This window comes from Doryrhamphus excisus, chromosome 15 (genome assembly GCF_030265055.1).
Source record: "Doryrhamphus excisus isolate RoL2022-K1 chromosome 15, RoL_Dexc_1.0, whole genome shotgun sequence".
NCBI lineage: Eukaryota > Metazoa > Chordata > Actinopteri > Syngnathiformes > Syngnathidae > Doryrhamphus > Doryrhamphus excisus.
The window spans coordinates 992,739-1,007,519 of NC_080480.1; the positions used below are offsets into that span (position 1 = coordinate 992,739).

The 14,781-nt window shown below is 42.7% G+C and overlaps 1 protein-coding gene across 3 annotated transcripts; it reads left to right on the plus strand.

Annotated features, from left to right (window-relative positions):
• Window positions 1-54: 54 nt before the first annotated feature.
• Window positions 55-13,574, plus strand: LOC131103646 (ras-related protein Rab-37-like). Of its 3 annotated transcripts, XM_058050095.1 has the most exons (11): window positions 55-199; window positions 500-623; window positions 1,992-2,074; window positions 6,212-6,322; window positions 9,009-9,050; window positions 10,568-10,634; window positions 10,792-10,844; window positions 10,963-11,028; window positions 11,589-11,645; window positions 11,868-11,944; window positions 13,406-13,574. In XM_058050095.1, exons 2-11 carry the CDS (start codon window positions 587-589, stop codon window positions 13,509-13,511), a joined length of 699 nt encoding a protein of 232 aa, XP_057906078.1. In that variant the 5' UTR covers window positions 55-199; window positions 500-586; the 3' UTR covers window positions 13,512-13,574. The 3 variants fall into 3 exon arrangements, with proteins under 3 accessions (XP_057906078.1, XP_057906080.1, XP_057906079.1); XM_058050097.1 differs by lacking the exons at window positions 55-199; window positions 500-623 and having other exon boundaries at window positions 2,013-2,111; XM_058050096.1 differs by lacking the exons at window positions 55-199; window positions 500-623; window positions 1,992-2,074 and adding an exon at window positions 4,227-4,710.
• Window positions 13,575-14,781: the final 1,207 nt, after the last annotated feature.

Here is a 14,781-nt window from a genome sequence, read left to right on the forward strand (position 1 = left end):
GCTCAATAAAGAGGACACGGAAATATTTTTTTGTGTTACTTGTCACTTCCTTATGGGAATGTTCTACGTGTATGTTCTATGTCCTGTTGCATCCACAGGGTGTCTGAGCAAATACGACTGCTGAAGGAGGGGGGGCGAAGATGCTTTCTCAGGACACTGCATGCAACTTCTCTACAGGACACCTTCCCTAATGATTAAGGTACTTGTTTACTTGTTTTATTCAAATATTAGATCAGTGCTATGAGAATTAATTGCAGGAAATAAGCATAACACCAATACACTACAATGTCATTTTACCGAGCGCTTATTTAAATTTAGCTGAGGGATGCAACATTCACCCCACCAGTTCTCTTCAAATAATTTCACTTTTATACGTCGGCGCTTTAACATCAATACTAAATGATAGTCTTAACAATTCCAAGTTTATCAGCAGCATGCACATGGTGACTATGTTATTACAGCCTCATTATGTTCATCTTAAATGACCTGAACAATTCAGAATAGATGGCGTGCTCGGAGGAATATCACGTTGCCGTGGAAACATCCAGCATCCTGAGCCCCTGGAAGGCAGAGTGAACCTCTTCCGATGATACAGCGCATCAATTCCCATGAGCACCCTGGAGGTAACTGCTCTCCTCGATCCTCCACTTTCTTACAGCTTTTGAGTGAATAGTGTAATAGAAACAGAAAGGTACTGTTTATACTGTTGTCTTTCATTTGGAAGATAGCATGTGAACCAGTTTACAGGAGTAAAAAAAATGGCCAATGACTGAACAAATAAGTTATACATATAACTATAGTACACTATGCAATACTGACTGTATATACAAAAACGAAATACAAGTATACAATTTAAATAATTTGGCATTGTTTAACATTTGAATCAACGTGAGCTGTTCAATTTTAAGAGTCAATAGTCATTTTAGTACGTATATACAACATTAAAGGTGCATTTGTTGCCGTTTTGGCGACCCCTGGAGGACAATCTCAGCATCCGCATATCTTACGAACAGTCATCCCTTTTTCCACTTCGCGCTTCGAATTTCACAGCTTCCTTGTATCTATATATGCATTCATAAATCCACCTGTTTTGTCAGTAAATACAGCCTATTATTAGTCGAAAGCGAATGTATTTGTCCAAATGAACCATATTCAAGGACCACTGCTTCCTACTTCCTGTTTCGCTGCTTTAGCGCGGGAACACGAGGCTTGTTTACGTCCCGTTTTTAGCTAATATGCTAGAAGCTATTATCTGGATATTGAAGGTGATTGTTTTTCTCCAGATTTTTAGCCCATGTTTCCTCGTTGTGAACAGCACAATAAGAAGGCATTTGAAGGGTGTAAAAAGTCTCCAAACCAATCATTTTTAAGGGAATTTAAATCCCTCGCAATACTGCGGTTCAGTTGACATATTGTGGTTTTTAATAAATGATTTGGTGGCACTTTATGATCTAGTATTAGTCCCAAAGTAATGAACTATGTGATAAGTAGTATTCAGGTCACAAAACATTGCGACATGACCTTTTTAACACTGCATGAAGTCAGTCATGGCTCTCCCGTCCCATGTGGAAGTGGTACATTTTGAAAATACATTTGACTTATGGAAACCTGTCGAGACGCTAAATAATTGTGAGTTGACCAACACGACGAAGTCATGTATGTGAACCGCTACGCTACCAATGGCGCCATCTGGGATCCATGTTCTGAAACCAGATAGTTAGCATGACTGTCTTTTTGGGATGATAGCACATGCGTTTCAGCTTGCAGAGCCCTGCATGCTGCAGTTAAAATGCAGACAGGGTGGATGACCCGCCTTCTGGTGGGGGGGGGGGGGGGCTGATAAATGTCAGCAAAAGAAGCGAGCATCTGCTATAGCGATGAGCTCAGGGCCTAATGACGGCATAACCATGGCGACCATGCAGCCCGGTTGCAATGTAGTGTCAACCAGCAGAGACCGACCACAGACATCTTGTCCTATCTTGTTTCTGCAGGCCATGCTGGGTGCAAGACTCCCCCCCCAGTGGTGCACTACGCCCAGGGCAAGTTCCTCCCGGGGTCCTGGGCACCGGCTTCAGTGAGTCCACTTCCACTGCCTTTTGCGCCCACTCACCGTAAGTTTGTTTTGCTAGATTTTCCCCTCCACTGCCCCCCCCCCCCCCCCCCCCCCCAATCGTTTGAGTGATGAGAGTGACACGGCATCACGGCAGGCTGTTTGCTCAAGTCCTGACATAACGGAGCGCCGTGTGTGTTTTCCATCCACCGTGGAGTGTTTGCGTCCGTCCCTCAAGTGCAGAATGAAGCTGCATCTTCTCACTGGATTCATTAGCATCCCCGACATCCTTTGGGGTTTTCTTGATGGATGCCGGGTTATTAAAGATAATTACGCTACTGTCACGACTGCGTGAGTGTGACGAGGACTGTGGCGTTGAAGAGGGCGGGGGCAGTCTGTTTGCTTCTGGGTGTTGGTTCTAATGCCGTTTTAAACAAGGCTGAGATTATGCTCTGTGGCATGGAGGAGAGGAAGAGGAGGAGGAGGAGGAGAAGGGGGGGGGCAGACGAGAGGCTCGTATAGCGGATGATGTGGCACTTGGCTTTATGTCACTGCAGTTCTGGAGCAGCAGAGCGGAGTCCTTGAGGATGGAGGGAATTTAAATGAGCTTCCTTCTGATTCTTCAGCCATCTTGGTGACAGGAATTTAAGGTTAAAGGTCAACAGGTACACTTGAACAATTTACAAGGTGTTTATTTACTGTATTGTCGGGGAACTGCAGGTGTTTCTACTATGAAAGATAAATAAGCATCCATCCGAGGAAAGCTGGGGCCTATCCCAGCCGACGTTGGGTCACATGGCGCATACTGTTTAGACCGGTGGTTCTCAACTGGTGGGTCTGTATCAATAACAGTTACATATTTTGTTTTGATGTTCATGCCATCCATCCATTTTCATGGTAGTATGCTGGAGCCTATCCCAGTCAATGGCAGTTCACAGATAGACAAATAACCATTCCCACCCACATTCATACTTATGGACAATTTGGATTGGCCAATGAAATGCATATTTTATATATTTTCCCCGAAATTAAGCATCTTCCATCTTAAAAAAAATGTTGAAAAAAAACTGAAATACAAATAGAATCCATTTAGAAGATGCCTTCAAAGACATTGTGATATGTAGTATTCTCCACTGGCCACTAGATGTCGGTAATTTTCACAAAACACGAGCACAACAGGCATGGTACTTTCTCGGGCAGGCTACTCTTGCAGCCGGAACCCACACCAGGATAAAACTCAACTCTTAACCCCACAACGTCACATCCTGTCCGCACCACAATCCACTCCCACTTACCGTACATCAACCCACACAAGCATACGAGTCTTATTTATATCTTGTATGATTTGTTTTTTCTTGTTATATCTACTATATTAATATATATGTGTGTAAAGGTGACTATAGGGGTGTTATTTCACATCTAGAGGGCTCTAATAATATTAAAAACAGTATTTACAAAGTTGTAAAGGTTTTCGATGCTCTACTAATTCGCTAATGAACTGTGATTAATGCGTTATGTGCAACCCGCAAGGCATGCTGAGTAACTGTAAACTGTACACAGACTACTCTTAAGTATGCTCACGTTTACATCCTAAGGTATTGTCCCTTAAGATAATATATTTTATTTAAATTACTTGCTTTTTTTTTTTTAAAAAAAAGGAAATGTATCGGTTTTATTGTCACTGCCAGTTTCACCATGCCAACGCCACACACGAGGCGTCGTTTCTGCTGGTGACCGCAAGGGGGAGACAAACACCACTGTAAAGATATGCAGTTTTAATTGGAAAATTGACTCTTGGGTGGAACAATTTGCCACGTATGATATGTTTATTTATAATTGATTTTGTTACACTTTACAATCACCTTTTCGTGACAAAAACAATTTGGAGGTTGACTTTGATGAAATAATAATAGATTTAACGGTAATCCGTTGACAGTTCGTGAACGAAAAGCGAATGCTGGCGTTTAAATATGTGCATTTCTATACAAAAACATCATCCGTGTATTATTTTTTATTATAATTAAATTATAGTTTGTGCTGGAGCAACACCTGTAGCCCGAATGACTCAGCTAGCATCCCCTCTGACCCCCTACAGCTGTTCGGTGTACAATAAAAGCCGAAGGACTAGACGGAATGCGCACACGCACACGCACACGCACACACATTGCCAGTGGAAGCTGCCGCGGCGCTCACTCCGTCAATTCACCGTCTGCCCACGCCAGGATGCAAAGCACAGTAATGTTTCCGCTTGGGTGTCATTTTCTTCTCTCGTGATTCTTGGATTTGTTGGCGCCTCTTTTTTTTTTAAACTTTAACCTTTTTTTTACATCCGGAAATGCAACACTAAATCCTCATTTGTTTTTTTTTTGTGGTGATCATCATTTTTGAATCCACGCAGTATGCGATCAGAGGGGCTGGAAGCTGCCGGAGACTCGGACTGAGATCCCCCCCCCCCCCCCCATCCCACATACACACAGTACACACAGCGTGTACGTTTTTATTGGACTAGAGTGCTTTTTGGCTCCCTGAACGCATCTTTTCCCATCGCGATGTCCACCAGGAAGGCATCGTTGACGCAAAAGCAGTCTAAAAACGGGACGTCCAAATACGTGTTGGAGCGATGCGCCTCTATTAACGAGTACTACGATATCGCCTTCAAGGTGTGTATGTTCTTTCTTCTGCTTCCTTCTGCTTTCCTTCTGCTTCCGTCTTGTCTGATGTTCCGGTAGCAGGCGGTCACGTGATTCCACAGCCTAAACGTGTTGTTCTTTGGGGCCACAAAGTTCTAAACGTCTTTTGTAGGAAGTCCATAAAGCCGGGCTGTAAATCTCCTTTGATGCAAATATTTACCGAGGGTGTACTTGTTGCTGCCCCCCCGTCCTTACCCAAACAGGAGGGAACAGTTTTACTTGAACGCAACACGCACAGGCAACAGACAAAGTTGGACTGCACCGACGTCATTAGGCAGGTCAAGTCAAACCTGCAGGACACTTCATTAGGCACACCCGCCAATCACGTAGAAAGCTGCGTGGAAGATGTCCTTCCTATGCCAGGCAACCCACATATTAGGAACCAATTTCTACCGAATGTTGTGGCGATCGAGTGAAAATGAGCTGATTTTTTTTGGTCCAAAGAAGTCGATATCATTTTTTTTCTCCAAAAATAGGCGTCCCGTTCACCTGTAGTCGGTAAATATTCATAAACATAACAATTTGGCTTACATGGGTTTAATAAATTTACTTGAAAATAAATAGGTGATATATTTGGCTCCCCCTACTGGTTGAAAACAGTTTTACATTTTCCATGACTGTAACGTTCCATATATTCTACAGATACGTATGTCCAAAATATACATTCAAAATATATCATGCTATTTTGTAGTTGAATGCGGCCTGTTATTAGTTAAAATATGCTTAATTGTATTTTTTTCTGTCTAAATAAATCATTTTCAGGCATAAAAATGGATCAATTTCGACGATGCATTCAAAGATACTATGTAGTATTCTACACTGGGCGTCGGTAACGTTACTGTAACATTTGGTGAGACACACAAGCACCACACTGGACTGCCGGAACAACAGGCTTTTATTGCAGGGTTGAATTATCTCATAAAAGGCATGATCATAATAACATGACATGATAATAATTATTATAACGCGGGCTAGCGTTGAATCCGTAATCCACTCCGAGTAAAAACCTGACGTCAAATCCTTTCTTCCACTTAATCTTATTTTCTAGTCTACTCATATGAGTGTAAAGGTGACTATAGGGGTGTTATTTCTTGTCTAGAGGGCTCTAATCTATTTTGAAGGTCGGAATCGGGTTTTCTATGTGCTAACTATGAAAATATTTGATTTATTAATAAGTCGGCGATAAACAAGATGAGTTTCCGTATTCAAATTCTGATTTTTCTGGAACGTTTTTCATAATTCCATATTTTCTGTGATTTAAAAAAAAATAAATTAATTTATTTAATTGCGTCTCAATTGCTGTTGGATTTTTTCCATTGGCTTTTTGAACCAACCTTTGTGTGTCTGTGTCACATGTATTGTGTAACTATCATATTTCCGTTGAGTCATCATCTGTTAGGAAATATTAGTACGTGATTCCTTCAGTTTTCATGTCATGCCCCCCCCCCCCTTTTTTTGCTCTAATTAATAGGTGATGCTGCTGGGAGACTCCGCCGTGGGGAAGACGTGCATCTTGCTGCGATTTAAAGACGGGGCCTTCGTGGGCGGCAACTTTATCGCCACCGTGGGAATAGACTTCAGGGTGAGTGAGCGAGCGAGCGAGCGAGAGAGAGAGAGAGAGAGAGAGACGCTGCAGATTGTTCTTTCGTTTCTAATTTGTCTGTGAAGCAAGTGTGCCAATTATCACCTCGTTTTCCACGGCCGTGTGGCGACGGCGCCCGATGTACAAATCCTCTCAGCCGTCAGCCAAGTTCACAGACCAGGAGGCTGCAAGGAGGCACCGGCTGCTTCCTGCCGAGACGCGTTCCCGCATCCTTGTCTCCTCACTCATCCTCTCATCACCTCCGTTGTCATGAACGCAACGCGAGGCTTTCAGGAGTGATCCCGCTTAACCTTTTTGTTCCGAGACTAATGGCGAGTCGTCGTCTCGGAGCGGTTTCGGGAGGAAATTGTGTTGCATTAGCGGGAGTGATGTATTGTCTTCCTCGCTTGGCATTTTCCAGACGCTCCCGTTGACTTTTTCCGGCACTCAAGAAAAAGCAACAGGTGGCGTGGTCAGCGTCTCGGCGTCCATTCATAAACCGAGTCACCCAAGAAAAGGATGCGTTCGCTGTCACGCCGTTCATTCATGGCTATGAATAGGCTCCATTAGCTGCTTGTGGCTGTGTGGGGGTGTGTGGGGCGGGGGGGTCGAACTGGAAGGCGTAAGCTGAGAGACAAACGTTGGAGCCGAGGTTGTTGTCGTGCGTGAAAAAGGCAGCTTCCAACATGGCCGGTCTATTTTCAGCTTCCTTGTAGCGTCACTCAGCACGCCGCTCCTCTCGCGTCATAATTGGAGGGAAACGGAACGCCATGGCAACTAATGCAGGGGTTCAACCACGTCCTTCCTTTCCGCGATCCCGTTCGCCTCTGCTCTGGCTTCACGTGCTTCAGCCTGCGTGTGCGTATTCACACTTCCTGTTGTCTGTCAGCTGCTTCCTGGCGTGAAAGGTCGACATAACCTGGCTGGAGATGTCACATGACTTGTCTTACAAACCGGGGGCCACGGATGGGGGGTGAACAGCTTTGAATTGTCAGGGAGTTTAGTGTACTCGCCCACCATCGGTTGCACAAACGTAGCAGTTAGCCAGGAAACGGAACGTAATTCTCATTCTATCTATTCATGAATTATGGCGCTTTTATGGAGGAATACTACTATCAGTCAAATATTAATCATAACAACAACAAGGGCTACCGTTGGGGCCGGAACTCAACTCTCAACCTCGGACGTCACTTCCTGTCTTCCTACTTTGCAGAAATTGAAGTCTAGAACCAATTAACAGTGATAAACGAGGGACCGTACCACTTAATTTGTCCAAAAATCAAAACTTACACCAGTCAGGGTAAAGAAAAGTGTGCTGCTAACCATAGATCAGGAGCTACACATGCAGGCGCTCCAGCGGGTCAGCAGTTCAAGTGGAAGAGTTCAAAGTCTGAGCTGTCAACTCGTCATCCAGTGTGGCCGATATAGCCATATTTTAGAAATATTAGCATTTCTTTTAGCACGATATGAAAAACAAGCATATGGTTCATATGGACCTATATATGGACATATAGACCGAATTTGGTGCGGAGGTGTCATGTTTCTTTGTGTCAAGCTAGTTTGGGCAGCTCTGTTTAATTAATAGTTAATAATTTAGTGTTTAATATTTATTCATTTATTACTTTCTTATTGTTTTTGTTGCCATAGCGACCCCTTAAGTGTTCCGTAGCGTATCTCTTGCGCCACTGTTGTGTCCCCCACACTCGAAAAGCAGCGTTAGCTTTGAGCACCCCCCTCGGCCAAGCGGAGCCATCCGAGATCCCCGTGGAGATACGGAGGAGGAGAGGCTGCCCGGCGGGAGTGAAGAGCGAGAAAGACGATATCCACCATGTTTACCGTGTGTCGTGGGGAACGTGAGACGGAAGCGCTAACAGGGCTAACCGTGTAAGAGGCTAGCGTCAGTGTAGCATGATTGAACTGAAGATTGACATTTTTTTATATTAATTTAAAGATAAAGATATACTATTTTATTTCAGTGGCTATTGTTTTGTAAGATTGTTTACATTTTACTATATATATATATATCGTATTGAACCTAAATATATCAGGATATGAGTTTGGTCCACATCGCCCAGACCTAATATGAATGAACCTTTCAAAACCGTTTGGAGTTCTGATCTATAAGTCACACCTGACTATTAGTCTCAGGACCCGCCAAACTGGAAAATAGTTGTTGGACTTCCAAGACCGGTAAGAATGTTGGAGTCTAACGATGAAGCGGAGCCGCCTTTACGCTCTCCACTTCCTCCTCCTGCGCCGCCCTGACGTCATCGCAGGGTGAGAACGTGTATCTCCGTCGGCTGGAACCACGCTCATCATCTTTTATTATTACGTCCTCCTCCTCCCATATTGGCGAGCAAATGTTAGTTTGTGGCTGGAACGGGTTAGCATAGGACGGCCTAACTATTTTAGACCCAACTTGGCTCTGCAGGAAATCAGACCGTGGGCCTGTGAGGGTTGCAGGAAATGAACAGTGGGAGTCGCTTGATATGCTGCCTGTTGTCTTTGCCACGTTGTTGTGTGTGTGTGTGTGTGTGTGTGTGTGTGTGTGTTGCTATTAACGTCCCTGGCAGCGTTTAAAGCCATCCTCTGTCGTCTCCTGCGTTGGGCCCCATGCTGAGCCTTGTTGTGCGTAAAGCGCTTGGCGAGCGTCTCACGGCTCTTCTCTTCTCGCCCGTCTCTCCAGAACAAGGTGGTAGATGTGGACGACCTGAAAGTCAAGCTCCAGGTGAGCGTCTCCTCCCGCACGTCCGCCCGTACGTCGGATCAAACACTCCACGTAGCGACACGTGCTCTTCTAACCTCATGACATGTTTGTTTGACATGAGTGGGAGGGGCCAAAATCACATTTCTCCGCTGTAGCTCGTCTCTTATCCTGGTCCTATCGTGGAATTCCGATTCAGACATGGTGGTTTGGATGTAGATGCCAACTCAAGCGTACAAACGACATCAGATCTGATTTGGTATTTTAACTCAATATAAACATCATAGTGAAAAATGAAACCATGCAAAGGCAACTTTGATATTATCTTTTTTTTAAATGTATCTCAGCCCTGCAATGTACAGTAGATGATAGAGCACATTATTATTCACTTTTCTTATTGGAATTATTATTATTATTTATTCCCATCATTTTGACTTTATTCCTGTTATTCCTGTCATATTTATTCCTGAATTTTTCCCCAGCCTATTTTTCAAAAAATGCTGACTTTCGTTTTTTTCTTTCCCATACTACGCCTTTAAAAAAAAAGTAAAAATAATTCTTTAATATTTGACCTCTTTGCTACAAAATGACATTTTTCCTCATATTTATGTCTTTTTTTCTTCTTAATATTTTGACTTTATTCTTGTAAAATTACAGTTGTTTGTTCCATTTCTGCTGTATTTTATTTAATTTTATTTATTTTTTTTAACAACTCTATTTGCACTTTCTTCTTGCGCATTTTTTTGGAACATTATTATTATTATTCCTATAATATTTTGACTTTTTTTTCTTCTTAATATTTTGACTTTATTCTTGTAAAATTACAGCGGTTTGTTCCATTTCTGCTGTATTTTATTTAATTTTATTTAATTTTATTTAACAAAAACAATTTTTTTTTGCGCTTTCTTCTTGCGCATTTTTTTGGAACATTATTATTATTATTCCTATAATATTTTGACTTTTTTTCTTCTGAATATTTTGACTTTATTCTTGTAAAATTACAGCTGTTTGTTCCATTTCTGCTGTATTTTATTTAATTTTATTTAATTTTTTTAACAACTCTATTTGCACTTTCTTCTTGCACATTTTTTGGAACATTATTATTATTATTCGTATAATATTTTGACTTTTTTCTTCTTAATATTTTGACTTTATTCTTGTAAAATTACAGCTGTTTGTTCCATTTCTGCTGTATTTTATTTAATTTTTTTAACAACTCTATTTGCACTTTCTTCTTGCGCATTTTTTGTAACATTATTATTATTATTATTATTCCCATAATATTTTGACTTTATTCTCACAAAATTATTCTGTAATTTTCTTGTAGTAATAATGACTTTATTCCCTGTACAACTTTAAAAAACATATTATTTCATCTTTATGCTGCTGAAAATGGCCACTTTTTCCTCATTAGTGTACTCTTAGTTTAGTGTACGCTTGTAATGCTGCCTTCCTGTTCTAGTCAGGTGGCGTTGGACTAGTTCAGGGGGGGGGCGAAGGGGGGGAGGAGGCGCTTTGTAATTATGTGCTTTGTTGTGTAGATCTGGGATACAGCCGGCCAGGAGAGATTCCGAAGCGTGACACACGCCTACTATAGAGATGCTCAAGGTAACCTTTGCTTTTATATCTTTTACTTCCTCATACTGTGGGTGTGGGTGTGGGGGGTGGATGTGTGGGGGGGGGGGGGCAACCAGTCATAGATTGATGATGTAGGAAAGTATTTGTTCTTCATAATGTGAACCACTCCCCTTTTTCATTCCCACAGCATTACTCCTGTTGTACGATATCACCAGCAAGCCATCATTTGACAACATCAGGGTGAGATTTCATTGGATGCTTGAACTGCCTCTCTCTTGGCTCCTCCCCCTTCCTGCACCGGAAGTGTTTCAGTGCAGTTTAGAGGTATTTGTTTGTGACCCTGTGATTTCTTTGAAAGGCTTGGCTCAATGAAATACACGAATACGCCCAGAAGGATGTGGTCATCATGTTGCTCGGCAACAAGGTGAGAAAATTTAATTTAATTTTTATGTTACATGAAAAGATCAGGAGATTAATGACTCACATTAATGTTTTTCATAAACATAGCCCTTCATTATATATGTATATGCAGCCTTGTATTCCTTTTTATACGACGTCTTCATGGATGTGATTTAAAGGTACGCAATCAAGCCCAGACATTCCAAGCAGCACCTCACTAATTCCTAATCCCTCGCTGGGAGCATTTCCTCCATCAAACCATTTCTCTCATGAAAAGTCTCCTTGCCGTCAGCAGCCGTCATCAGTAATCCGTCCAAAGGCTCCCTCTGGTGGCCGACGGAGGTACTCGCCTCACGTCCTGGATGTCAACGAGGCTTACTCGCAGCGAGCGTCTGTGACACCCCTTCACTCGGAGGGGGGCTTCGGCTCTGGAACATCCTCTTATCGGGCAGCCATGGCGGCGAGGCTGCCAGATAAGAGGATGAGCCGTGCGTACGGGCTTACTCGGTATCGGGCGTGGACTCGCGGGATCTGCGTCCCGGGATCCCCGAGGAAATTCATCGTTTTCTGTCTGCTGTCTTCCAGTCGGACATGGCCGCCGAGAGGGTCGTGAAGACGGAGGATGGGGAGAAGCTGGCCAAGGTAACGTGCGGCAAACGTATTCTTCAGTGGTGTCCAATGTGAGGCACAGGGGCCATTTGTGGCCCTTGGCTGTTTTTTTTAAGGCCCGCAGCACATTCCAACAATAAAGAAAATAGACAAACCAAAAAATATAAAAATGAGTATTTTCACCAGAATAAAGTCACTATACAAGTACTATGTAGTATCAAGTACCCATCTGTAATTCCCGTGTCTTCATCCCAGGAATACGGCGTGCCATTCATGGAGACGAGCGCCAAGACGGGCATGAATGTGGAGCTGGCCTTTCTGGCGATCGCAAAGTAAGGCCCAACACGTCCAACTTCCAACACCCACACGCCGTAAACAGCAGGTGCTATCTGGTAACCATGGTAACCACAGGAAATCCGAATGCGTCAATAAACAGCCAAGATGGCAGGTTGGGACGTTTAAGGACTTATCTGCTACCAGTTGGTCCAGTTGGTGATTGGCTGGGAGCAGCGAAGGTCAGAAGGTCAGGAGGTTCCAGACCTGCTGGGTCTTAGCTTAGCTTAGCTTAGCTTATCTGGAAAATGGACACAAAACAAGACCAAATTCTAGCCTAAATTTCCAACATTAACTGTTTTTATATAAATATTATTTATTACTATTATTTGTCTGTGATATCAAGAAATTCAAAGATTTTGCTCCTCATGAAATGATGTGGTGATGTTGGTTGCCAGATAGCGTCTTCCCTCCCTCTCTCACCGCATCCGCCCCCTCAGTATCTGACTTCCTGTATGGTCTCTCTCTCTCTCTCTCTCTCTCTCTCTCTCTCTCAGTACAGTAGGTGAAAGAGCACATTAATAATATTCACTTTTCTTCTTGAAATTATTATTATTATTTATTCCCATTATTTTGACTTTTTTCTTGTTATTCCTGTCATATTAATTCCTGAATTTTTCCCCAGCCTGTTTTTCAAAAAATGCTGACTTTCGTTTTTGTTTTCTTTCCCATACTAAGTTTTTTTTTCTTTAATATTTGACCTCTTTGCTACAAAATGACATTATTTTCCCCATATTTATGCCTTTTTTCCTCTTAATATTTTGACTTTATTCTTGTAAAATTACAGCTGTTTTTCCATTTTTGCTGTATTTTATTTATTATTGTATTTATTATTTATTTTATTTTAATTTTTTAACAACTCTATTTGCACTTTCTTGTTGCACTTTTTTTCTTGTAACATTATTATTATTATTACTCCCATAATATTTTGACTTCTCACAAAATTATTCAGCTATTTCAGCTTTTTTCTGTAATTTTCCTGTAGTAATTCCATTTCTGCTGTATTTTCACTTTATTTTATTTTATTTTTTTAACAACTCTATTTGCACTTTCTTCTTGTGCATTTTTTAAACATTATTATTATTATTCCCATAATATTTTGACTTTATTCTCACAAGATTATTCAGCTATTTCAGCTTTTTTCTGTAATTTCCTTGTAGTAATAATGACTTTATTCCCTGTACAACTTTAAAAACCATATTTTTTCTGTCATATTTCAACTTTATGCTGCTGAAAATGGCCACTTTTTCCTCATTAGTGTACTCCGCACATTTGAGGCTTGTAATGCTGCCTTCCTGTTTCAGTCAGGTGGCGTTGGACTACATTTTGCTCCTCTTGAAATGATGTGATGATGTTGGTTGCCAGATAGCGTCTTCCTGCCTTCCCTCTCTCCCCGCATCCGCCCCCTCAGTATCTGACTTCCTGTATGGTGTCTCTCTCTCTCTCTCTCTCTCTCCCAGGGAACTGAAGCACAGAAGCACCCAGCAGCCTCATGAGCCCAAGTTCCAGCTCCACGACTACATCGAGTCTCAAAAGCACAAGGGCGGCTGCTGCACCCTGGTCTAGCTAAACCTGACATTGGGCTGGGACACGCACACACCTGCACACACACACACACACAAGGGGGATCAAGGGGGATCAAGGGGTGGGGGGGTAAGTAAAGCCAATCCCGACACTAATCCTAAGCGGCGAACGTCCTCCCCTTCTCTGCTGAACGCGGAGGAAACGGGAACGCCATCCCTGATGTGAAACGTGAACGTCTCTCTGTAGAAACGTGTCGTGGTCTTTGTGGTGACGCTTGTGATCGACCAACAAGCCGGGGGTCAAACGGGGACGCTCGCTTCGTGTCGCTTTTCTATCAACAATCCAACATGCCTGTTTGTTCCGTGTCACTTTCACCATGCAGGCCGTGAACTCATCACTTCCGGCCTTGCGTCCTCATCCTCACGCCGTGTGCACCCTCGGCCTCGGCCCCCACGTTCCCGCGTCTTGCTGTTAGAGTAAAGCCAATGTTTATGTCTTGTGTGTGTGTGTGTGTGTGTGTGTGTGTGTGTGTGTGTGTGCACTTCAGGGCCACACCGGAACGCCATTCAAATTCTTCTTTTTCCACAGTGGCACCTGAGGTGATGAGTTCAATGTCCCGGTAGATGTTAGACTCTCAGAAGCTGTGTTTGTTCCACCCACGGGTGTCGTCATGGAGACCGTACCCATCCATCCATGCGCTGTACCGTGTCGATTTGTACGACTTCCATTTTTCAATGTCGTCGCTCGTTTGCATCTGCCCCCCCCTCCCCTCCCCTCCGGAGGCGTCGCGGTGATCACAAAGTGCCATGGAAAAGTGCTTTGTTATCATGTTGTATACATAAAGTATATTTTGTAATGTATGTCGTGCTGTTTTCTACAAGTCTTGTCTGTGTGCTGTGTTTTCAGGGAAAGCTGTAATGACGTGAAAGAGCCACTGTGTGGCAGCAGTGAGCCGGTTTACATGATGCAACATAAAAGATGGTTCCTTCTCGGCCTCACTGGTGATGATGGCTTATTTCTTTTTCTAAATATTTTTGTAAATATGGAACACATCTGTGGTTCACTGTGGTGGCCTTCACACCTCCTCCTCCTCCTCCTCCTCCTGTACTGTATGAGTCAGTGTGCATGGGCTAGCATCTCAATCCCTTAGCTCTAATGAGCTGAGCCAGGAGCTCCACGGCTTTAAGTACACACGCTGGAAGGACTCATATATATTATGTTTTTATTATTAAAAACATTATTTTTTTATTTACTCCATATATAATAAATATTATTATTTATATTATATTAAATTATTTGTATTATATTAAAT